The sequence below is a fragment of the Vanessa atalanta genome, chromosome 19, assembly GCF_905147765.1.
Source record: "Vanessa atalanta chromosome 19, ilVanAtal1.2, whole genome shotgun sequence".
Lineage (NCBI taxonomy): Eukaryota > Metazoa > Arthropoda > Insecta > Lepidoptera > Nymphalidae > Vanessa > Vanessa atalanta.
This window is the reverse complement of record NC_061889.1, coordinates 4,920,496-4,946,093: the sequence shown is the minus strand read 5'-3', so window position 1 is coordinate 4,946,093 and position 25,598 is coordinate 4,920,496. Positions and strand designations below refer to the sequence as shown.

The 25,598-nt window shown below is 32.2% G+C and overlaps 6 protein-coding genes across 6 annotated transcripts; 4 read left to right on the top strand and 2 right to left on the bottom strand.

Annotated features, from left to right (window-relative positions):
• Window positions 1–926: 926 nt before the first annotated feature.
• Window positions 927–1,550, top strand: LOC125071571 (larval cuticle protein A2B-like). The gene is made up of 2 exons (XM_047681892.1): window positions 927–965; window positions 1,044–1,550. Exons 1-2 carry the CDS (start codon window positions 957–959, stop codon window positions 1,548–1,550), a joined length of 516 nt encoding a protein of 171 aa, XP_047537848.1. The 5' UTR covers window positions 927–956.
• Window positions 1,551–2,636: 1,086 nt separating this feature from the next.
• On the bottom strand, window positions 2,637–4,481 carry LOC125071477 (cytochrome c oxidase subunit 5B, mitochondrial-like). Its single transcript, XM_047681739.1, has 3 exons — window positions 4,419–4,481; window positions 3,575–3,742; window positions 2,637–2,851 (listed from the first exon to the last, which is right to left on the bottom strand). Exons 1-3 carry the CDS (start codon window positions 4,423–4,425, stop codon window positions 2,676–2,678), a joined length of 351 nt encoding a protein of 116 aa, XP_047537695.1. The 5' UTR covers window positions 4,426–4,481; the 3' UTR covers window positions 2,637–2,675.
• A 590-nt stretch (window positions 4,482–5,071) lies between these two features.
• On the top strand, window positions 5,072–9,010 carry LOC125071570 (cuticle protein-like). The gene is made up of 3 exons (XM_047681891.1): window positions 5,072–5,083; window positions 5,572–6,153; window positions 8,456–9,010. The coding sequence occupies exons 1-3, from the start codon at window positions 5,072–5,074 to the stop codon at window positions 9,008–9,010; spliced, it is 1,149 nt and encodes a 382-aa protein (XP_047537847.1).
• A 5,686-nt stretch (window positions 9,011–14,696) lies between these two features.
• Window positions 14,697–15,976, top strand: LOC125071516 (larval cuticle protein A2B-like). The gene is made up of 2 exons (XM_047681801.1): window positions 14,697–14,739; window positions 15,292–15,976. The coding sequence occupies exons 1-2, from the start codon at window positions 14,728–14,730 to the stop codon at window positions 15,880–15,882; spliced, it is 603 nt and encodes a 200-aa protein (XP_047537757.1). The 5' UTR covers window positions 14,697–14,727; the 3' UTR covers window positions 15,883–15,976.
• A 1,438-nt stretch (window positions 15,977–17,414) lies between these two features.
• LOC125071514 (outer dynein arm-docking complex subunit 4-like) lies at window positions 17,415–19,196 on the top strand. The gene has a single exon (XM_047681798.1). It carries the CDS (start codon window positions 17,415–17,417, stop codon window positions 19,194–19,196), a length of 1,782 nt encoding a protein of 593 aa, XP_047537754.1.
• A 3,116-nt stretch (window positions 19,197–22,312) lies between these two features.
• On the bottom strand, window positions 22,313–24,489 carry LOC125071518 (larval cuticle protein A2B-like). The gene is made up of 2 exons (XM_047681803.1): window positions 24,464–24,489; window positions 22,313–22,732 (listed from the first exon to the last, which is right to left on the bottom strand). The coding sequence occupies exons 1-2, from the start codon at window positions 24,473–24,475 to the stop codon at window positions 22,313–22,315; spliced, it is 432 nt and encodes a 143-aa protein (XP_047537759.1). The 5' UTR covers window positions 24,476–24,489.
• Between the last annotated feature and the right edge of the window lie 1,109 nt (window positions 24,490–25,598).

Genomic DNA, 25,598 nt, shown 5'->3' with positions numbered 1-25,598 from the left:
TTAGAAAGTGAAATACTTATTTATGTGTCATCAAACATTATACAATGGCTCGCTGTACTTACTTTTGTCGCGAGTGAAAAAAAATAGTGACCAGCAATGTAAGCAGCATATGTGCGTATACATACATACCCATACACTATAAAATATATATTTTATACTCTGGTTGTGTCAATTTAAATTTTTAAATTAATAATGTTTGCAAGGGAAGTATCTGCCAATATTAATTGTGTAATACATTTTCCTGTAACTGTTTGTAGTAAGGATTGGGTTATTTATACAGGCGAAAATATAATAAAAATGTACATAATTGTCCTTCTAAACTAAGTAAAGTCCTTTAACGTGCTCTATTTGACCCTGTTATGTTACTTTCAAATTTAAACACCGACTAGCGAATTTATGTAATAAACATAATTGTTGAATACAACTTATTCTTATGGTAATATATATTTTGTCTGAAATACACGCAAACCAAAAAGTTTTAACAAACTGACTGTGCTATATTTAAGATTCACCTATTGAAATTACTGAAAACATGAATAGCGAATCGATAGTTAATAACCATAGATAGATGGACAATCATAAGATATTGAAAATTAACTCGAGTTTTTGTTCTTAATTGATCATTTATGAAAACTCTCTTTTCTATTTGTACGATTACAGTTAAACTATTTTTTCTTTTTCGGATAATTGTAAATTATTTAACGTTATAATAAATATCTTAACAGCTTAGAATAACGAATAAAACTAAAGCTTAATCTATACAGGTATCTCATTTAAAATTCAATAAAATAAAAATTAAGTCGCTTATTCATGCTCTATTTGCACATGTTTGGTTACTCTGTGACTAGATCTGCAAAACGGAACATGCTAGTGAACGCCACGCTTCTATAAATACGACCAATGTCGCGATTGTGTTCGCTATTACTTCGGATCCTTTTATCGAGACCATTTGCAACATGCTTCAGGTAATTATTCAATTAAATAGTTAGATATATTATATTTTAGTTCAGTAATTATAAGGGATATTATTTTATATTTTACAGGTCCTGGTATATTCTTTTGTAGTAAATGGAATTTTAAGCATAATAGTTACAGACCCCCCACCAACGAGCACAGAGTACAACTACTGGTACGACATAGTTGATCCCTCTACCGGTGACGCCAAAAGTCTTCACGAATTTAGACAAGGTGACGTTGTTAAAGGTTCGTATTCCGTTATAGATCCTGATGGAACAAAACGGATTGTTGACTACACCGCTGATTCTAAAAACGGATTTAAAGCGATTGTTCGTAATGAACCCTTTACTTCGAACCAACTGCAGAACAAGCGGCATATGAATTATAATCCAAATAATGTACATAATTTTGGTGGGAATGGTTACATATATCCTGTTCCGTATTTAAAAAAAATGGTATCCCCAAAATTTTCATTGAATCGATTTGTTCAAAATGATCAAACGACTTATTTTACTCCTGGCAATGGTACGTCATCTGAACGTCTCAACTTTAACCAGGGAGAATATTTTATGCCAAATTATATGCATAATTAATTAATTAATATAAATTCATAGTAAGCTTAAGCTTACTATGAATTTATATTAATTATTGTAAAGTTTATTGAGATCTATTATATTATTGTGATATTAGTTAAATAAATGAAATATAATAAATGTGTCATGGTTATTTTACTGGTGTTTTATTTGAAAACGAAAACTATATATGCTTTTGTACTAAACACTAACTTTTGACACTATATTTGTCTAAAAATATTGTTTAATGCATTGTAGTTTGTAGGCTTTACAGTTTTCAATCAATATTATATATATTTACAGTAACATTGATCGCTTTAATAGAAACTTGTATATGATATAAAATTGTATATGAAATTTGCCGATTCATAAGTTTAAATAATTTGTTTAAAATATAGTAATAAAAAAGTATATTATTCAATAAAACATATTACATTCCGAACCGGTGGTAGCTATACTTAACATAGTTTTGTAAAATGACGTTTTAAAATTTAAATAGTAAAGTGGAGTAGTGAATAAAGTATATTTAGATTTAGATTTTGAATTAACTGTGTGTACTTGGTTTTAGGGCTTTGTGCAAGCCCGTCTGGGTAGGTACCACCCACTCATCAGATATTCTACCGCCAAATAACAGTACTCTGTATTGTTGTGTTCCGGCTAGAAGGGTGAGTGAGCCAGTGTAATCACAGGCACAAGGGACATAATATCTTAGTTCCCGAGGTTGGTGGCGCATAGGTGATGTAAGGAATGTTTAATATTTCTTTCGCCTTTGTCTATGGGCGGTGGTGACCACTTCAGGTGGCCCATAAGCTCGTCCGCCAACCAATGCCATAAAAAATATATACATATTTCACTATGTAGATGGACAATTAAATAAAGTGACCTATAAAATATTTATTATTATTATTTGATATTAGTAAATAAATACTAATAATACTCAATTGACAAAGAAAATTAAATGACATTATATGCTATATTAAACATACGGTAACCTAAGGCTAATCCTGAATAAAAACTGGATTATTTAAAGTAAAGAGATAAATATAATTATAACTCATTACAATTACAAAATAAATCTTTGTAATCGTGTTGTATTTGTATTTTGTCCAATATTATTTTAATCCTTGCAAATAATTACATAAAACATTACAGTGGTGCAATGGGACACAACACGAACCAATAACCGCAGCCACAGCGCTTTGGCACGCCCTGATGTAGCCATATATATTCAATATGGTTTGTCTCGGGGTAACAAACGCATCCCACGAGCCGCTTGCAGAATGCACTTGGTATGAGATTAGGGCATTCCCAGGTACCTAGACCTGAAAGGGGATCATTGAAAGTATTAGTTTAATAGAAATACGCACTTAATATATATTTTTTTTAATCTGAAAATTGGATCCCATCTTAAGTTTCATGATTGAAAAAGTAAAAATTAAATAAAATGAATCTCATCAAAATTAACGTTTGTATTTCAAATAAACTATTATAATTACGCTATGATTATTATAATTATTTTGAGGCAGATTTTATATTTATCCTAGATTTGAATCTTACAGATAGCTCATATATAAAATATGGTGTATACGCTATGTTCATAGGTCCTATTACTCTTACTCATTATTAATTGGAATTATGTAAAAGAATAACCGATGTAAGCGATAATTATTGAATATTTTATATTACGTTTAATTTATATGACTGTAAAATGAGCTTATAATGTAATATGGACGGTGCATATCACATGAGGTGCAGGGTAACGCCTGGAAAGGTTTTTGTGAGCTCATAGAGCCTGCGGGTACGCTTGGAGATGTATCTCCTGAAGTTATTTCAAGAACCTCTTTTCACTTATAAAGTGATAAGTATATTATATTACTTTACATTTTTTTCAATGTATGCAGTATTATTTATTAATTAGCAGTTAAAATGACTCTGTTTTGCGGTACAATGTCCACTCACTTGATTTATTCAAGTATAAATTTTTAAAACATCCAAATGATTACATGGCGTATAATGTTAAAATTGACATATTTATTTTATTATACCTTTCTTGATACTCAGCATACGGAAAGGGTCACAATCGCCAGCAAGATGAGCTAAGAGTTCTCTTTTTTCAATTCCAGTTAGTTGGTCTAAAGTATCGTGAAAAGCTCCATACATCCTGCTTCCATTGTGCCGCATAAATTTTAAGGACCGCAACAAAAACATCATATCTGTAGAATAGTATAAAGACATATAAATGAGCATTAAGGAAATGATAAAATACAATACCATCAAATAATAATAAATAATTAAATATTTTTATTAGTTAAGTACTTTATTTGCATGGGGTATAATACAGATAATATACCTAAGCATATAAAGATTTTCATCGTTATCTTATTTTAATTAAAGTTTGTAGTTAATGTTAGAAAAACCGCATATTGAAAAATCGGGGCTCTATCATGTTAATATGTTATTTGAATCGTTATTTACATAAACATATCAGAATAGATCACTCATGAAGCAAACCCCATCACGTTAAATTTGTTATTTTATAATTTAAAAAAATAGCAAACAATTTTCATTTTACAATTTTTATTCATAGTTGTCTCACGCACACTAAAACTTGTGAGCACAATCGTCACTCACTCATAAGAACACAATGCACGCCCATAATAATTTAAAGTGGAGGGGCGCGTCTTCTTGAGTAAATAGATCTAAGATCATCATATTTATACACAAGGCTCCGCATCATTAAATTATTTTAAATGCTATATTTTTAAATTTAAATAGATATCAATTAATAATATACCATTTATGAGATGTTAGAACTTATAAAAGTGCTACAATATGGTGGTAATTTTTTAGGTAATTGTGTTTTATTACGAGCGATATTTATTGACTTACTATTCATAATTATTCAAATAACATAAATTGTTTAATTATGATTAACGAATTCGTTAGTAGTTATTTGACAGGTAATACACATTGACATAATATATATATTTTTAAATAATAAAAACACAATGGTTTGATTCATTTTAAAAACAAGGTTTTATTAAAAAAATGTTTTAATAAAACCTTGATCATTATATTGAGTCGTATTTACGTTTTAAATTATTTTTTTATGTTTGTTTAGCGAGATGAGATTATTTGTATATGAACATTGCAGATCTAATTAAATAATTATAATCAAAACGATATGTTTATCAAAAAATAAAACTATGAAGCATAAAATTACATTAAGACAAAATTCAAAGAAAGCTGGTTTCCATTGAAATGGAAGTGATCTTTACGCTTCATATCAATCATAGCCTACTGATCTTATTCTCAGATTACTCGAACAAATATTGATGTCCTTAGATGTGGTAAACAATAACCGCGCAACATTAATTTTGTATGTAACCGCATTATATTTCACGTGTCAACGCAATGGTACCTACCATATACATTGCATCGCCCGCGGCAACCAGAAGGCGTATAAAAAGTTCTACAGATTTTGTTTGATTACATTCGAATTGAGGACTCCTCATTGTGAAGTCACATCCCTCCCCTACAAAATGGCGTTCAAGGTATAATACTAAAAAAGTAGCTTATTTGAGAAATGCGAAGTCATTTTTATATGTTTATTGATTGGTTTCAAGAAGTTATAAATGAAGATATATTTCGTTGACCTGTTTATTTTTATTTTTAGAATACATAAATATAATAATTTAATAATAGTATATTATTATATTCTATTATATATATATATAATATAATAGATTTTAATTTGATCCTTATTTCATTTGAATTTAAGCTTACACCATGCAATGGTTAAAGTGATGTATGACAAGACACATTAAAGCATTTGTAAAATATATATATATATATATATATATATTGACATTTTTAATTCACATGGCTTGTCTGGCTATATTTTTCTAATTCTATTTTTTTATATTTTTATTTTTAGCTATAACAATGCCGTCAATTTATGTATATATGTGTATATGTTTGTTCGATTATATAATAATTACTAATAACATTAATATATTTATTTATCATTATTTGTTTACAGCTCGTTGTCTTGGTTTGCGCTTTTGTCGCTGCCCAAGCTGGCGTGATCGCCCCTGTCTCTTACACTGCACATCCAGCGTCGGTCGCATATGCTGCTGCACCCGTAGTGCACGCTGCTCCAGCCGCGTCCATTGTGCATTCTGCTCCCATCGCCTACTCTGCTCCAGTAGCAAAACTCGCTGCTGATCCCGTTGCCGTCGAAGAATACGATTCCCATCCTCAATACAGTTTCGCTTACGATGTTCAAGACGGTCTTACTGGAGACTCCAAGAGCCAGCACGAAACTCGCGATGGTGACGTAGTCCAGGGCTCGTACTCTGTCGTCGACCCTGACGGTACAAAGCGCACTGTTGACTACACCGCTGATCCACACAATGGTTTTAATGCGGTCGTACACAAAGAGCTCATAGCCGTAAAAACCGTAGCTGCCGTAGCTAAAATTGCAGCTCCTGTTGCCTACGCTACTGCTCCTGTAGTTCATGCTGCCCCAGTGGTCCACGCTGCTCCAGTAGTCCATACACCTCCTGTCGTACATCATGCTCCAGTAGTTCACGCAGCTCCTTTTTCCTATTCTTCTCCGGTTATTCATCATTGAATAAATACATTTATGTCTTAGTCAAGAAACTAATTGGTCAATTATTAACTTATTTTAGCTTATAAAAACTATTTATGGCAATAAATCTTTGAAACGAATTTACTGTTTTTCTTATTACATATTTTATATAGAAACCTTGCATGGAATTATATCTATAACTCATCGTCTAATTTACAAAGTCATTAAGATATAGTAGTAAACTAAAATGTATAAGACAATCAATTGTTTTATGTAATGATGTAATGACAAAACTATTTTAAATTTAAATAATAACAGTTATAAAATATTTATAAAAGAATAGAGAATAGTATCCATTGAAATAATGTTCTACCATAACACTTGACTTAGTAATATCCATAACATTTTAAAAATTAATGTGATATATATGTATATCTCTGCACATATCATAATCATAATCTTGATGTCTAGGTAGACATCAAGATTTTTAGCATAGTTAACCTAAGATAACGCGCCATCTCTTTTTCTCAATCCCTACGCACAGAGTAGCTATATGGGCGCACTTTTATAACATAAGCAGCCCGTAAATGTCCCACTGCTGGGATAAAGGCCTCCTCTCCCTTTGAGGAGATTTACTTTTATAACGATGGACATTAAAAAACAATGTTACCAATTCCGTGTTGTTTTTTTTTGTAAAACTACTTTCATAAAATATTTATTCTTAAATACAAGTATTTTTACTTACAATTTAAATGCACATAAGTAATATTATAAAGACGGCAACATATTTTAGCATGAATTACATCCGTGAATGTTAAAAATATTTGATTATAACAGGAAACATAATAATCGAACGATCATTAAATTATAATTAAAAAAAATTAAATATTTATTTAGAAAAACAATTTAATGGTAAAATAAATATTTAATTTGCCGAGAAAAGTGATAATCATTGTAGAGACACGAAGAGGAAAGGTAAACTTACAACACTTTGTTTTCGATTTCGCAAAGTTATTACATTCTTCCTGGGACACGGTATTCGTTTCTATAATAAGAGATCACAGTTATTTTTACAAGGCCTATTTTAAATTTAAAGTTCATGTCAACAATCATTGTTAAATAGGGCATATTAGTCGTCTATACAAGATTATATTAAAGATAAAAAAGCTTGGACTTTAGTATTTACTGATTTCTATGCAGGGTATATAAAATTTAAATGTTCTTTACTGACATAGTCTGTAATTAAAAAGGCTGAAAAAAGTAACTTCTGAGGTTTTCACCGGTTCTTCTACTTTCCGAACCTAAAAGTGGCTTCATCTTTTATTCAACACTGTAACAACGATTCAAAAGTGCTTGTGGGAGCTTACTTGAATGAATAATATTTTGATTTTGATTTTTAATAAATTCACAAATAAAATTTCAGAGTACGTTAATTATTTACTTTTAAGAGTTTCTTCTTTATCGTGTTACTGGGCATTATAAAAATATTATTTGTAAGAAATAAAATATTATTTGTAATTAATGCTACATGCGATGTTACAAATTTATTTTTATTTCTCGTCTATACCATTTTTTCACAATGTTTCTATGAAAACATCGATTTTTTTTGGATATACATACCTAAGATCGTTGTAAATATAATGTAACGCTACAAAGTTTTTCACAAAAACATTCCAAAGGAAGTTTCGAGTTCCAAGATGTTCATTCATTTTCTGATATTCCTAACTTGGTACTAACTTAAGCCTCCGATGATAATTGAAAATTCCATTAGGGCTTTTAATCGAAAGTAATTCGCAAAATAATGTTATATTTTTTACAGTGATATCTCCGTTATACATACCTATATAAAAATTGCATCTAAAAATGATGTGAAATGGATAATGAAATAAAAAAAAATATATTTAAGACCTTAATGTCAATAATTCATACGTATATTAAAAAAGTAAAAAATAATAACAGGAATAAGTTTTTTAAATTGCAAAAATTAATGAAGTTGAGATCATTAAAATTATGAAGAAAATTAAAAAGAGACTATGACTAAAGTGTGACATTTACATCCGGTAGTCCTTGTACTATATCAAGTTATACAATTGGATTATTGATTTGGAATATGTCATCGACCGCTGTTTTATAGCGAGTAGAATACGCCTAGTAGTTTAGCCTCGAGGCACCGCTTACAGTATATAAACAGTAGGTTCACTTCTTTAAATCATCACATTTAATTTTTCGCTCTCCAAGACAACTCCTAAAATGGCTTTTAAGGTGTGAAATTAAATAGTTAATTTGAATTATTAGATAAAAGTACTAAGATTAATAATTTTTTTTTCTACAGTTTGTCGTCTTTGCCTGCTTAGTAGCCGCCGTTAGCGCTGGTATAATTCCAGCTGCTTCTGTCACCTACGCTGCGCCAACATACCACACAGCTCCCGTGGCATACTCTACGGCTCCTATTACTAAGTTTGCTTACAGCAGTCCAGTAGCTTATCCTGTAGCAAAACTTGCCGCTGAGGAATACGACGCTCACCCTCAATACAGTTTTGCTTACGATGTACAAGACGAACTTACGGGAGACTCTAAGAGCCAGCACGAAACCCGTGACGGCGATGTCGTCCAAGGCTCGTACTCCGTTGTTGATCCCGATGGTACGAAGCGTATCGTGGACTACACAGCTGACCCCCAAAATGGGTTTAACGCGGTTGTGCGCAAAGAGGCTCTCAGTGTGAAGGTAGCAGCTCCAATCGTAGCTAAAGTCGCCACACCCGTTGCCTACGCTGCTCCCGTCGCTAAGCTCGCCTCTGTCGTACACACCGCCCCCCTTACCTACGCAGCCGCCCCCGTTGTACATGCCGCACCTGTGGCTTACTCTGCTCCTTTCTACCACCACTAAATAGAATTTAAAAAACATGAATATATTTATACATAATTATAGGAAAATGCTTTTTCATTCACTGTATTCATAAATATAATATATAGAAACAGATTTGTGTCTATCTGTAGTGATCTATATTCTGTGTATTACTTTACCCTCTTGTAAATTTATTATAATATATAATAAATTGTAAAAATATGTATTGAAAATAATGTAAAAAAATAGGTAGCCAAACAGACAGATCGAAAAATATGACAATGTAATATATCTAGTATAATGTACTCTGATCTTAAATTTTACTTTAAATCTGCTTCTATTTGAAAGATTCACAGGAAGCATATTTAATTAGCCGAGACGTTTAAAAGGTAATTAAAGTATAAATTATATTACATAGCCAGACTGGCAAGTAGGCCAGAAGTTGATGGTGGACGAAATTAAGCATCCCTCACATTGCCATATGCTACCAACCTTGGCAATTAAGATGGTATGTCCCATTTTCCTGTAGTTGAACTGGCACACTTATCCTCCAAACCGGGACACGACAATACTAAGTATTGCTGTTTGATGGTAGAATTGAATATCACGAGTTAACTGGCTGTACGCCAGCAGTCTTTCATTATATGATATTTTTCAAATTTAATCTCTATAAGATTCAAATATATATTATATATGACGGCGACTGTGAGAGATCAGCCGCACGCCCGTCATCGGTAGGAGCTTCTGGTACAGGGTTCATGGCGTAGGTCTCAGTCAATTAATTATAAAGTAAATAAGTAAATTACGATATGATAATTCTTGTATTTTATGTTGGTAATCAGCAGTCACAAATTATAAAGTAGCTATATTATTTTAACAGTAATTATCAGAGTTGTGAGAACCAACGGTCCCGTTTGGAAGGTCCGAACTGTATCTGTATCTTTATAATTAAATTTAGCTTTCGACTCATAGTCCATTGAAATAAAGCTATAATTTGAGGTCCAAACTGAAAATTTTTTAGAGGACGCAATTTTATTTATGAGCCATGGCCTTCCTAGGACTCAAACTATCTCAATACCAAATTTTAATTAAATCGGTTAATAGGTTAGTTTTAATTAATTCGGATTAAGCGTTCAATTTTATAAATTATATACGAACGCATTTCTTATAAATATCGACCTAGTTTTTTATAATCGTGTTTTTTTTTTTAAATAATTATATTAGTAGGTATTTCTCATTATAGACCCACTTAAATTGTACCAATGTACCTGTAATATGACTTGGCGGTAGGGCTTTTTGCAAGTCCGTCTAGGTAGGTACCACCCACTCGTTAGATATTCTACCGCAAAAGAACACTATTGTTGTATTCCAATTTGAAAGGTGAGTGAGCCAGTGTAAGTACAGGCACAAGGGTCATAACATCTTAGTTCCCAAGGTTGGTGGCGCATTGGCGATGTAAGGAATGGTTAATTAATACATCTTACAGAGCCATTGTGTATGGGCAATGGTGACCACATACAACATAAAAATCGATTGTATAGTCACTGTGAATGGACTTTAAAGTGTAAAAAGGTTTTATTATTAAAAAAAATATTGTTTACTATTATTAACTCGAATTTATTTGGCGATTACTTTCTACCAGTTCTTCTTTGGATAAAGGTGTTTTTTTCTGACCCCGGTGCTAAAAGTGTAACAATCAATAAGAAATCATGATTCTTCTATGTCGAATAAAGACGTTAGAATTTCAGATTCTTAAAACATTTAGGTACATATAGTACATTAAATATTTTATTTAACAATATTTATAATACAACAGGTAGAGGATAAAATTTAGTAGCAAAGTGATCGAGATAGAGGCAAAAGTCGTAAATAGCCTTGTGAAAGACTGCACCAGTGACCTTATGCCTAGGTCCGACTAGCCGTGTATTGAAACATTCTGTAGTTGTGTAGAACCCTAATATTATAAGTTTTTTTTGTTTGTATTTATGGAGTAATCATCGCAACATGTGATCTATTTAATTTTTTTTACTGAAAGGAAGCTACATCATTCCTGAGTGTTGTAGGGTATTATTTATACCCTATATTTATATCATTCTCTATTAATATATAGCACTCGCGCGAAATCAGGACGGGTCGCTATTATTATTATACGTGTCGTATTTAATTGTCGTAATAATTGTTTTTACCATTTTCCTCCTATGTATGTATATGTTATCATTTAAAATTTGGCGTCTTCGTGCTATCTAACGTGTCAAATTGTCAATGTTTACCGAATTTGTAAACATCTTAGATAGAGTCGAGATCGGTAATTTTTGGTATTTGGGAATGAATAGTTAATTCCTTTATCTGGTAAATTTGTAAAAAGCATTTGTATTTATTAAAAATACATTTTAACTAAAAATTAAATTTTCATTGGTATGGTATGGTATATCAAATGTCAAGCAATAGTGCAAGCAAGGATGAATAGAAAACAGTAATGCGACCTGGCGCTACGAAAAATATTGATACCTGAATAATTCAGTTTTGTCTTACGTAGCAATAGACGTTACCGTATCATTTACAAAGGTTATAGATTCAGGTAAGGAAATAGTGACCTCTGTATCATATACCAACCAACAAATATATACTTAAAGTTTATACATATACTAGTACTGCCCCTCTGTCCACGGTTTGACCTGCAGAAGTTAAAGGTTAAAATAATTAAAATACAACGTATTTAAACCACCAAATCTTAATTTTTTGTATTGGTACCAATTTTGAGTTTATAAATTTGGTATAATATGAATTTCTTTATTATGGCGCTTACTATTGAATTTTAAAATATATTCAACTTCCTCGTAAAACATGAACTGTGAATAATATGCCAAATGTACAATTTCTTAACTATAAATCGTATATCAATAAAATTTAGTCGTAATATACGTTACTTAAGGGATCCTCTCAAAAATGTTAACCCAGCAGATGTGATAATTTGGTACATATGAATCAATTTTTACCTGACACCTGACAAAACGTGCCTGATTTATTTTATAGATTCCATCTTCAATATATTAAACGTGCTAAGTGATTTAAATATTTTCAAATCCTAAAATAAATATTATTTAAACAAGCTATATAATTTTCACTGCTAAAGTTAAAAAAAAACTCTTTTCTTAACTCACACTCACTCAATAAATTACCAAATCAAATCACAGACAGAATTATTTTTTTATTTAAGTCTGTTTAATTCCTTAGTGTTAATAAAAACAGTGCTTTTTTATCTTTTTTTTTTATATCATTTTAAAAAAGACCTCTCGACGGGAAGACCTAATCTATCTCACTAATCTCCACTTTCCTTAGTCTTAGGCTATTCTCATCCAGTCATTATTTCCAAATTCTATAAGTTCGTCTTCCCAGCTTTCCAGGGAGCGACCTCTTTTCCTATTTCCGGGAGGGCCAGCTCATGCATTGATTTTTCTAGTCCATCTCTCTCTATCCTGACGTGCAATGTGACCAGCCCACTTCCACATTAACACTTCACACTTAAGTTTCTTGCAGTGGGTTAACGCATCAATATTTTTTGTCCTTTCTCTGATTTCGCTGTTTCGTTTTTTGTCTTTGAGTTTCAGGTTAAGAATGCTTCTTTTTTATGGCATTGGTTGGCGGACGAGAATATGGGCCACCTGATGCTAAGTGGTCACCACCGATCATTGACAAAGGCGCTGTAAGAAATATTAACCATTCCTTACATCACCTATGCGCCACCAACCTTGGGAACTAAGATGTTATGTCCCTTGTGCCTGTGATTACACTGGCTCACTCACCCTTCTAACCGGAACACAACAATACAGTGTACTCTTATTTGGCGGTAGAATATCTGATGAGTGGGTGGTACCTACCCAGACGGGCTTGCACAAAGCCCTACCACCATTCTCTTCTCCTTTCGTGTGCATATGATCCAGGCTTGACTTGCATTTGAGAGGCAAGGTAAAAGACGTCACGGTGTCTTGATTTTGAAAAAGATTTTTGTTTTCCTAAATATATTCATGAATACATCCCAACTGTCCATTTTCTACAAATATGGGTCTTAGAGTTTTGTTTCACATGATTTTAGTTTTTTTCGATATTTAATTCAAGACCAATATTGCGACTGACGTAATTAAGTTCGTTTATCATTTCTTCAAGTTGTGCTGCGGTTCTTGAGAACAATACGATATCATCTGCGAAACGTAGGTTGCTAATGTGACTTCCTTTAATATTTATATATTTTTTGACGAATTAAGTTGTTTCATGATGTCTTGAAAAATAGTTATAATCAACAGAATAATCGGATAAAATTATCAAATCAAGAAAAATATTTGTTATTTATATTCAGGCCGACAGACTTTCAAAGCACTCGACATACGATCTAAATAAAATATAAGATCTAAAATTATACAATGAACTGGAGTATTACGTAACATTGCCAAAAATGTACCTTGTAAACTAAAGTATTCCATATACAACACATTCATGAAATCCTAATTGGTGTACGTGTTACAAATATGGGGTTTAAAAATTTACCAAAATACGCAAAGAATACAAAATTTCATTACAATTACCTAACACCGACCGAACAATTATACAAAAATTTAAAACATTTAATCTAATCTAACAAATATATACATGTTATACATATATGTTATTGGAATATAATTATATTGGTATTAGTATGAAATACACATACACAAATGATATCCCAGCAATAGTCTGCTAAATATAATATTAGAATTAAAAACGATGTACAGGGTCCACTGGCAAGAGTGTGGCAACACTACGCCATTTAAGGGAATCTCGATGTACAATACTTGCAATGTCAAAAATTCTTCAAGTGTATCAATTTTCAAAAAAAGATTGAGAGAATTTATATCTAATAATCTTAAGCAATCTTTCTTATTTTATTTTTGTTGTTTTTAATTCAGTAAAAGAGATTGATGATAACGTAGTAAGTAGTTCGAACGCCAAACTAAGTAATTATTTTTATTATCCTTTTAATTAATCAAGTTTATTTTTATAATGTAATATTTTTTTGTGAAATAAAGTATCCCTTAGCCGAACCTTCTAAACCGCTAATCCTACTGGCTCAATTTTTTCCAAGTTCCTTTTCGCATCTGCATATGTAAGTTCAACTAATTGTAACTTAATTGTCAGCTTAAAATATTCGATAATTAGTTTATATTTGGCAAAACAATCTTTCATACTCGTATTAGAGGTATCTTCGAAAGCAATTATATTTTCTGCTATACAGTCGAAATTCATTATAAGATTAATGAAAAAATCATGTTGTACGACTTTGACGCGATCATCATACTCGTAAAAGACAATTTTATTAGAGTTATATTAGGTGAGTTTTGGTAAGTTTAACATATGTACATAGTTAAATGTCTCAAACAGCTTTGCTTATAAAGCTGAAATGCTCTTCGTTAGTTAATTAATATAGGTATATTTTATAAGAGCAATAATGTTCTTATTTTAAATCAAAATGTAGGTTATATCCTTATCAGACGGCAGTAGTTTCGTTAAATTTCATAACATTTGGCCTAAAGTCAAGAACGCTGAATTTTCCGCCATTGACAAATTACAACTCATTTCCAATTGCGTGCACATCCATAGTGATGCGCCGACATAATACTAAGCGTGAACTTGGCCCGGTGTCACAACTCATACCAGTATATATACCTCGGCAGATTCTTCAGGAGCATAGTCACACTTGGCTTCACCACCAACTCATCTGAACAACAATGGCCTTTAAGGTAATACAAACTATTTTTACGAAAATAACAATAAAATACTATTTTATAAATTTTATACAATATAAAAAAGCTGCCATGGAGAAATATTATTATTACAAATGGTATTTTTTTCGATTCGAAATATTAATAGTAAATTCTCAATTTAAGGACTTCATAGAAAAATAAATATTATTGGATTATATAAAATTTTAGTTATAATCGTATATTGATATACGAAATTATAAAAGTTTTTCAAAGCATATCCGGTCATAAAAAATTCGAAGAACTGTCATATTTCAGTAACGCTTGCAATATTTGGAAACCACTAACGCTTAAACTAATTGAGATTCAAATCGCAACTCAAACCCGTCCTTGACAGACTCTATCCTCGGCCTATTAGTAATTTCTTCGTGCTCGGTTTACGTAATAGCTCTAGTGTCATTCTCATAAAACGGTGTTACTATTTCAAGTACAATACTTGAATGTTAGTACACTTGAATATGACCGTCATTTATCTAATGACAATTTCAACTTATGAATTTTAAGTAAATGTTTTTATCTTTATTTTTGCAGATCGTTATCTTCTCTTGCCTCTTGGCGCTTGCCCAAGCTAGCGTTGCACCTGTAGCAGTAGCTGCTCCCCTTACAGCGGCTCCTGTAGTGGCAGCACCAGCATTCGCAGCCAGATTGGAAGAATTCGATCCTCTTCCGCAATATCGATTTGGATACAATGTAGCTGATGCACTCACCGGTGATTACAAAAGCCAGCAAGAACAACGTGATGGTGATTTAGTGCAAGGATCATATTCACTCGTAGACCCCGATGGTACGCGCCGTACTGTAGATTATTCCGCTGATTCTGTCAATGGATTCAATGCAGTCGTGCGAAAGGAGCCACTAGTTGCTGCACCGGCAGTAGTTGCTGAACCAGCAGTTGTACCCGCCCGCCTTTCTGCTGCTCCTTATGCCGCAGCTCCCATCGTTGCTGCCCCAGTAGCTAAATACACTGCCGCATACACAGCTCCTTTGACATATGCATCATACACTGCTCCAGTTGCAAAACTAGCATACTCCGCACCTTTTGGCTATCCAGCACCCGTAGCAAGATTTGCGTATTCTTCACCAGTTGCTAGGCTGACAGCAGCTCCAGTTGTAGCTGTCTAATTTATTCAGATTTACACCTAAAATTGACTGATTTCTCTCTCTTTTATATGGCCAATAAACTTTTTTATTTGTGACATTTAATTATATGTTACCTTTTATTTTAAAAACCTACCCAACACAATATTTAAAAAATGTTCTCAATAAAAAAAATGTTTTTTATTTAGTACTTCATATTGAGTGTTTTATGTAACTTCTGTTTTACTAATTGGCTACCTTAGGCTGCAAAACTTAAAACGGAATCGAATGACTTTTAGTCAGACCAGTACAAAGTTACTGAGTTTTCCGTCAAGTAATAACCAAGAATCAGGGTTGTCACAAATCTTTATGTATACTATATTTTTGAAATACAGAAAAAATGGTAGACAGATAATTTTATTTTTTATTTAACTTATTAAATATTAAGCACAAAAAATATTATATGCGCAGATCGCGGACCTGTTCCATGGTCCCTTCACAATAATTTTCTTGAATTTCATTCGCGGTAAGAGTCTCCTGAGTATCGAATATTTTCTTGCAATTCTTCAAAAGTAGCTATATCTTCTGATTGGTCGACAGCGTAAGATGGCCGGTTTTGAATTCAAAGTTTGTCAGATTGCCGGATTTGAAACTGATATGAAACTTTGACTCGCTTTTTCAATGGCATATTACCAGTTTTGAAAGCAATGCCCAAAAGAAAACGTCTATGTTATAAATAACATTTTTTTTGAAAAATGCACAGATTGCCGCCTTTGAAACTAATCGACTCAATGGTCTTTGCAATCAAAGATAGCTATCTGCGCCAGGTTTAATATCAAATTCGGCATTCTTAAAATAATAGTTTCAAAGCTAGCAATCTACAAAATTAAAATAGTTTTCATAACTCGTGTAGAATGATTTTTACTGTCATATAGCAATAATTCAACCTAATATTTATATATTATACTATTTAAAAAGTTTTGTAAACCCAAGTCAAAGAAATTTAACCAAAATCTGTTTTTATTGTTTTACCAACATTTGTCAAAATGTTAGATTACATTTGTTACTAGTCGACTCATTATTCTTAGTAACATCGGAGTCAGAAAAGCGCTCCTGATCTTATTCGGGTCGTAATGGCGATTTTAAGGATGGTTAATAGTTTTTACATTATCAATGTGTGTTCGATGTGGGCGATGATGACTACTTACCCTCAGGTGGCTCATTTGCCCGTGTAAGGAACTATTTTATTAAAAACAAAAAAAAAATGGCAGACCGTTAATATATTTCGTTTACATATATGTACATACAAAATATTTTAAAACAAAATATCAATAAATTTCTTAAATATACTATAATATATTGTTCATATTAATCACAAATAATAATTAGAAACCTAGTTTAGTCACGTTTCAAAAATGAAATTCAACACTCTATAGAGGTTAAATTCTATTCTATTATTTTTTGAATTCTAAAAAAAACATAATGTGACGCAATTTTGTCACTCCCGAAATTTTATAAATAGTAAATTTATATTTGTAATTTTAATAGCTTAAGCAAAAGGTAAGCTATTGTTTAATATGGAGGAAAAACAACTTTTCGGTGCTATAACAGTATATCGTGAAAGAGGTGCATATTTAAGAAGATTAGAACAATTTGAAAAGGCCAAGGCATCCTACGATGAAGCTTACAAAAGTTCTCCTGATGATGTACGTATGCTTACTGGGCGTAGTCAGGTATGTGCGGATGCTGTCCGACCCGTTCAAGCATATGCCGATGCAGAACTTGCTCTTAAATTGGAACCGGGAAATATGAATGCGCGAAACATGCAGGCTCGAGCATTGTACACAATGTCAGATTTCGAACGATCTGTTGTGATGAATTATAGAGGTGCAAGATGTAGACGTCAACCACCTTATTTTATAGAGGGTATTAATCAAGGTGTTGAAACAATTCAAGACTGTATTGGTGTTAACGCTGGTAACGTTATGTTAGAATTCTTACCTTTGATAAAACAAAATGAGGCTACTCGTATTGATGAAGATGAACCTCAAAAGCCCCTTCATATATCGAGAATCCCTAGACCAAAAAAAAAACGAAAGCTTACTCAACTAGAGGCTCGAAAAAATTTAACATTAGCTCGCGTTTTAGCTATGAAATATTTAGGACCTATGGCTTACGATAAGTTTTTTCTACGGGAACTAACTGAAGATCAACGATTAAAATCCGCAAATGCAGGGGGAAGTATAGAATTGAAAGACATTGTTAAAGAAGCTTTACGATCTCTCAGTGAAAGGCAAGATATGTTGCGAGCTCAGCGACCTTATTATACTGTAAAATTAGCCGAAAAGGCTGATTCAAAACATCAAAATAAGTACAAAGAATCAGTTTTAACTAAAGAACGAGAAGTTGGAGCTCGAACTGCTGAAAGACTTCTTAAACAGATTGAAAAATGTATGCGTGAGAATCGTGTTATGGATTTGATAGCACAAGCAGAACGCATGCAAATGTTTCTTGATAGTAAGACTCCGCGTACATTACCAGATAAAGACTCGTATACGGATCGGTTATATCGTGCCGTTGGAGAAGGATATTTATCTCAGCATCGCTTATCATACACCCTTAGTGAACGTGGTAATCGACGTCGTATTGCTTTCTTAATGGGTTTGCCTGTTGGTCGTCCAACCTCATTCGATTCAGTCATGGCAAACTATCCTTATAAATTTATTGATATCAAACAAGCTACAGCTAAAGTAATAGCAACCTTAGAAATGTGTGAAAATTCTACTATGAAATGCTGGTTAATGTACGAATTAGCTCGCCTTTTATGTACTCAAAAAAATTATGCTCTTGCTAAGTTTTATGCCAAGCGCTGCCAACGGGAAGCTCAAGAAATAAGTAACGTCACATGGTGGTTAAATGGTTGTTTTGTTCTAATGAGCGGTGATATGCAACAAGGGAATTCAAATGAAGTACGAATACAAGTCGAGGAAGCGTACGAATTTTCAAAGAAAATGCAGGATCCAGAACGCGTGCAAGCATTTTTATGTAAATGTGCTGAAATGGCAGCGGAAACAATGAGTGCAGACGAAAGAAAGGCAATAGTACAACGTGAAAGACAGATTGTAAGTGTAATGGATGAGAAACAACGAGTTGAAACACAAGTCCTTTTCAAACGAATGTCAATAGTTCCCCCTGGAAGACGGTTTTCCGTTTTACCTCGCAAACCAGAGCCTGGTGAAGCTCGAGCTGAACGTAAACGTCGTTGCCAGAGAGGATTGTCAGTAATACCAGGCCCAGAACGGGCTTTACCAGCTCCACCAAAATCTGGGACCCTTGGCTTTCAAATATTTGATATATAATTTTTATGAATATTGTTTTTGCGAAAGATGCAATCTAAACTGTAATATAATATTTTGTTTTTGTACCAAATGTAATAAAAAATATTTGTAAATAGTTTTATGTATTTTTTTATCGTTAGCGTTTTTGTTTTATCTTATTACCAAACATCAGCTGATTTTCGCTGGACTTCGAGCTAGTCATCTTTTTAGAAGACGTGGCCTACACTGATTTTATATACTTAAATATATGTCTTTATAGTTTTTCTTATTGTAATATTACAACAAAGTTTCTTACGGCTACGTTTTTTTTTCAATTATGATATACATGATTATTGGTAATTCGACGTATTCACGTTAGGAGGTGATAGGGGTAACTATTTGCAATAATTTTAACCTCCATATGCATTATGCAAAAGTGAACCATTTTTGAGCTATCACGTTTTTTAGATTTTTTCAAAATAAGTCAAAAATGTAACTTCAAAAATTTATTTAAAACAAAGTATCAATTAAAATAATTTTTTTTCTTCCGATTAATAAAACTAATAAACATTGGTTATATGTCAATATTGAAACAATAATTATCGATGCAAATTAAAAAATGCGAGACGGAAAAAGATATTAAATCAAAATTTTTTTGATTTTTTTTATATCTATTTGACAGTCTTATTTTTAGCTGTGTTAAATATATTAAAACGTAATAGTTTGTGTGCCACACACATTACACGATTATAAGGGTTGAATATTTTTTATTCCGGTAAATTATGGCTTGGAATAATATAGATATATACTTTTCTTTACTATTATACTTCCTATAAAAGCAAAAAAATTAATTTGAATTTATACACAACATTATATTTTCGCCAACAAAAATCAACTCATTAAACTACCTTAAATGCTATTTTAGGAATATAGTTGTCTTAATAGGCAAATCAAACTGCTAAGTATGAATCGTGATCTTCTTATATATTCGTGTTGTTTTACACGAATAACCGACGGGACGTCATAGTTCTGGTCCGGTGATTGAACCCGCAGTAAGCTTTTGACTTTCGCTTTAAATTGAAGCTTAGGCATGGTCACGATGTCCACAGAAATGCGGTCATCTGATCTCCTTATTTTTATTTAGACAAGGACAGCCACATTAAAAAAAAAGAAAAACTTACTATGTCTTATTAAATTTCATAATAAATTACACTTTACTTGGTGGTTGAGCTTTGTGCAAGCCCGTCTGAGTAGGTACCACCCACTCATCAGATATTCTACCGCTAAATAACAGTACTGTGTTATTGGTCAGCGAGCCAGTGTAATCACAGGCACAAGGGACATAACATCTTAGTACCCAAGGTTGGTGGTGCATAGGCGATGTAAGAAATCGTTAATATTTCTAATAGCGCCTTTGTCTATGGGCGGTGGTGACCACTTACCATCAGGTGGCCCATATGCTCGTCCGCCAACCAATGCAAAAACAAAATTATGGAAAGTGACTACCACCGCCCATTTTGTCTAATGTAAAACGTGTTTAACAACTTTATAAACTTTTTAATCAATAGTCATTTGGTTAACGTATGTTTTTAAATGCAAATATATTTACTAACTTTTACCTCACGTTAATAGTACTATTATTTATTCACTGAGAAGACTATGCCATACCTTATTTTGTGACATAGGCTTGTGGACGAGCAAATGAGCCACCTTTTGATATATGGTCACCACAATCATTTACATTGATGTTATGTCCTTTGTACTGCTTGGCGGTAGAATTTATGATGGGTACCCACTCATCATAAATTACTTATCCAGACGGGCATAAAGCCCTACATAACTGTAGTATTTCAAATGTCCCTTTTTACATTTTTTGAAACACATGGCGATTCTCTTTGATTTATAACTTTTGTATAATTTTATTTACAAAGTCAATTATAAAATTCCGATGGAAACTATTACTAAATTATTGAGGCAATTAATTAATTTATTAAAATATATTTATTTTTGTTTTTGAATATTATTATCAATCTACGTATATATCTTGACCGCGTGGAATGGTAGCAAGAATGCTAGCAGCATTTTATACTGTACAGTTTTTACAAACTAGCTGCATAAATAAATGCATTTTTATGATTGGTGAAACAGTAAAATTGTGAATCTTAATCAAAGATAACGCGTTCAAAAGCTCGAGCAAGCACTGCTGAGTTATCATGTGCTTAATTTGTTTGTTAATTCATTTCATAATCGGCAGCCAAAGAAAACACTGGAGAAATTTGCCAAATGTCTGTCCCGCATCACCACTGCAAGATCACCGAGGTGGGTTAAGCTCCAAGCTCTTGGGCAACGACATTTATGCTGTTACTTTTAAACAGTAACGAACTGAAGTGAAATCATAATTTGGGCAATTGAACTATTAAATAATGCGTTACGTGAGTGAATCTATGTCACATAATACACCTAAAATGTCAACGTCCCACAGAGATCAATCAATCTTGAGATAAATCAAACAATGTTGATAAATAACTAGCACTGTAGATTACTTTTTAAATTGACATTAGTTTATTGAGCAGCCCAGACTGCTTTAAAATATATTTAGGTACATTTGAGCTTTCCAAGCTAAAAACACAATTTATGATCGTTATTAAAAAAAAACTTAGTAAATATATATATATACTCAAATATAAATATTTTAGTTTGAAAAATCTTGAAGTTACGGTAGAAAAACATTTATATAGAAATTTTCAAAGTATGATAATTTTTAACACATCGTTGATTGTGTTTCGATTTCAGCATACGATGTCGTTTTTAAAGCTGAGTAGGGATTATATTACAATAAAATATAAAAAGTTGGAGATCCTATGAGAACTAACCTACCCAATATTTTTTCACAAATCTTCGATATTTAAATAGGTTAGCGGGAAGTTAATAAAATTTAAAAACCCTAATTGAGAAGCCTATTTGTATGCTCAACTGCATAACTATTTTATAGTGTAATATATGTTTGTACTATTAGAATAAATTTGAATGATAAAATAGAGTTATATAAACAAAAAAAATATATGTATTCAATTCATTTATTATTATAAATAACAATTATAAAAGCCTTATTCATTAATAGGTATATACAGCAACACAACAAAATTGTATTTATTCATCTAAAAGTAATAGGGTAGTCGTGGCGCGAAGACGGGTGCAGGGGCAGGAGCGTACAAAGGTGCTCTCGCTAATACTGGGGCAGGAGCTACTGGAGCGGGAGCAAGAAGTGGAGCCGGAGCGATGACTTTAGCGGGTGCGGCGACTACAAGAGGTTCACGGCGGACGACAGCATTAAAACCGTTAATAGGATCAGCAGCATAATCAACAATTCTTCTAGTACCATCGGGATCGACAACGGAGTAGGAACCAGTAACGACGTCACCGTTCCTTTGTTCCTGGTGCCCCTTATAGTCGCCGCTGATGGAGTCTTGAACATCGTAGCCGTAGGAGTATTGCGGGAATGGGTCAACACGTGCTACTGGTACTGGAGCAACAACGCTGGCCGAGGCCACGCCTACCATACAGATGAATAGTACAATCTAGAAATAAAAATATTTATATAAGCATATTTTAAAGTTAACCTTATCCTTAATCTTTAAACAAATCTTAAAACTGATTAATTATTTTGTATATATGTACTTGTTATATCTATAGGTCAATTAAACAGAATGCTACCAGCAACGTAATGACAATGAGCTATAGCTTATTTCGGTTACGCAACGCGTGGATACACCGAAGAATTTGTATGCACGAATGGTATAGCGAACTGAATACAAACATGATACGGCTTGCAACATGTTCCTGTTAGAAAGAAAGGGTCGATTTTCGTAATTATTTACGCCTGGAATAATAATTAATATATTTTAAGGAAGTGCGACCATATATATAGTTATAATCTACTTCTTTCTTAAATAAAGCATTATGAAAGCCTAATTTGTCATTATATCGAATGTACGATAGAACGGTACAATTTTATACAAGGGAGAAAAATAAAATCAAATGTTTTTGATAAATATAGCTGATTGGAAACATGTTTTCAGTGATATGCTAATCTTTCCAGGTAAAGTACAAATATAACATTGTTTAGAAAGTACCACGCGGTTTTGTAAAGTACCTTGGACGTATCCGCTTTGTTTGGTCACTCAATTTTTGTTAGATATTTTAGGCAGAAACGAAAGTGTCACTCAAGGAAGGCAGTGCAATGACGCAAATAGTCCAGAAATGGTGCATTGGTCAATCGCGATTCGCGAGGCACACGTCGCTCGTGTCGGCTGCTTTCCAAATTGTACGATAAAAGGCACGATTGAATGATAACACGTTGTTAACACGTACTTCTGAAAGCCAGCTTTAGGTCGAGGTCGCGATTAGTTTTATTATCGTCTACGATAAGTTTTCTACGGAATTTATTATACAATTCGAAGAGCAGTGTCATTATATAAAAATAATTTCGTAGCTTTTGCAATGTATGTATAATGTATATGTAAATGTATAAAGCGACTTATCACTCGTGACTTATCATGCATCGCATATAAATTTCTGACATTTCACGATCATGTCCTACTGAGTTTTGAGTTTGTTTTTTACAGAACACTGTTGTTTTATATATATATTAAAAAGTATTTAAATAAACGCATAAATCGTCTAGTGATATATTAATTATTTAGCACAATAAAAACGAATAGATCAAAATGAAAATAAATTATATTCAAGCAGCTTCTTCCAAGCATTTTCAATTCGTCATTGTACACGATTGAATGAAAAGCTATTACCGGCTTCGAATTTAGATTTTAACAACAAAAACCGTAGGGAAATCAGTAGTTAATCTTTTTCTCCAAATAAATTACATGGCTAAGTTAATTTAATACAATAGTTATATGATAAAATGGTGAATATGAGATGTAAATGAGTAATAATCCTTAAAACATCTCATAATTGGTTCAAAACGTCAACAATATTTTCTACGGAATTTAAAAGAAATATTATAAATAAATGTTTAAAACAATTCAATAACAAAATTAAGGGAATCGCAATTTTGATTTCTTTGCGATAAAACTATAGAGTACCTCAATATTTAATTATGCCAATCAGAGTTAACATTAGTATTTTTTTACAGAACAATACAAATTTTTTTTATTATTTTAAATAAGGTGGGTAATAAATATGAATTATTAATGATATAAAATATGTGAAAAATTATATATGATTTTTTTTTATATAAATCGTCGATATTATTATGTAACAAAAATATATTAAAAATAATTTTCTCTTACCTTGCTGTTCATGGTTGTTTGCTTAGGGGAGGATGTGCAGTGTCTGAAGTTGAACTGTGCCTACCCTCGGGCATCACCGCGTTATATATACAATACTGCGTAACGAGGAACGTGAGCACAATACAGGTGGCTCATTGAAGAAAGTTACACCTGCAATACTCTGTTACGCTTTATAAAATACTTTCTTCATATAGAGCACGCGTGGACTGGAATATAAGTCAACCTTACTAAACAGTCCAAGCTAAAATATAAGTGATACAATTTTGTATATATTAAATTACTGCATAAAATAACAAGATTATAGAGTCAACTAACTATGATGATTTGTGATTTGGGTTGAGCGCTATTAGTGACTTTTAACATGAATTGCATTAGTAAGATGTATATGTAAACGGGATACATCAATTTTTTAAATATCCAATTTAATTTATATTTGTTAATTCAATTAAATTAATGCAGAATAGTATGGTTGGCACCTAAATACTTAGTTTGTAAAACGTTTTTTGTAAAATGATCATTTACTTCGTTTTATATTTTTTATTATTATATTTTTATCATTGCTATACATTGCTATAAAATTAGACAAAACTGAAAATAATTAGGTCATAAGGATGAGGCCTTAAAAACTTTTTTCCAAATTAAAACTGACAAAAATCAAACTTATATATTCTTGTTTGGTCTGATGAATAAATTATTATATTTTTAATGTTCCTAGGCTGGAAAACCACAAGATTATACTTAAGAGATAAATTCAATATAAGATAAATTCAAATTAGCAGCTATCCATCCCTAACTATTTACTAAATAAATTAACTAATACCTTAGACAATTTTCAAAGAATACTCATTTTATAAATAAAATCATTTAGTATATCCTCAAATCTACACTTATATACCACCACCAGGTAGGTACGTACCAACCACTCATCAGATATTCAACCACCAAACAGTAATAGTTAGTATTGTGGTGGTTTGAAGGGTGAGTGAGCTAGTGTAGTTATACTAGCTAAGACACAAGGTACATAACATCTATTAACATCATTACCTCCCTAAGTTGGTAGCGTATTGATGTGATGTAAGGAATGGTTATGATTTCTTATAGTGAAAATGGCTGTACTATGGGCAATGTAGTGCGT

Coding starts and splice junctions, on each gene's coding strand:
- LOC125071570 (XM_047681891.1), top strand. Junction 6,154..8,455: donor TTTCCTATTCTTCTCCGGTT/ATTCATCATTGA, acceptor TTTTTTCTACAG/TTTGTCGTCTTTGCCTGCTT.
- LOC125071514 (XM_047681798.1), top strand. CDS start 17,415: ATGGAGGAAAAACAACTTTTCGGTGCTATAACAGTATATCGTGAAAGA.
- LOC125071477 (XM_047681739.1), bottom strand. Junction 2,852..3,574: donor TATGCTGAGTATCAAGAAAG/GTATAATAAAAT, acceptor ATCCCCTTTCAG/GTCTAGGTACCTGGGAATGC.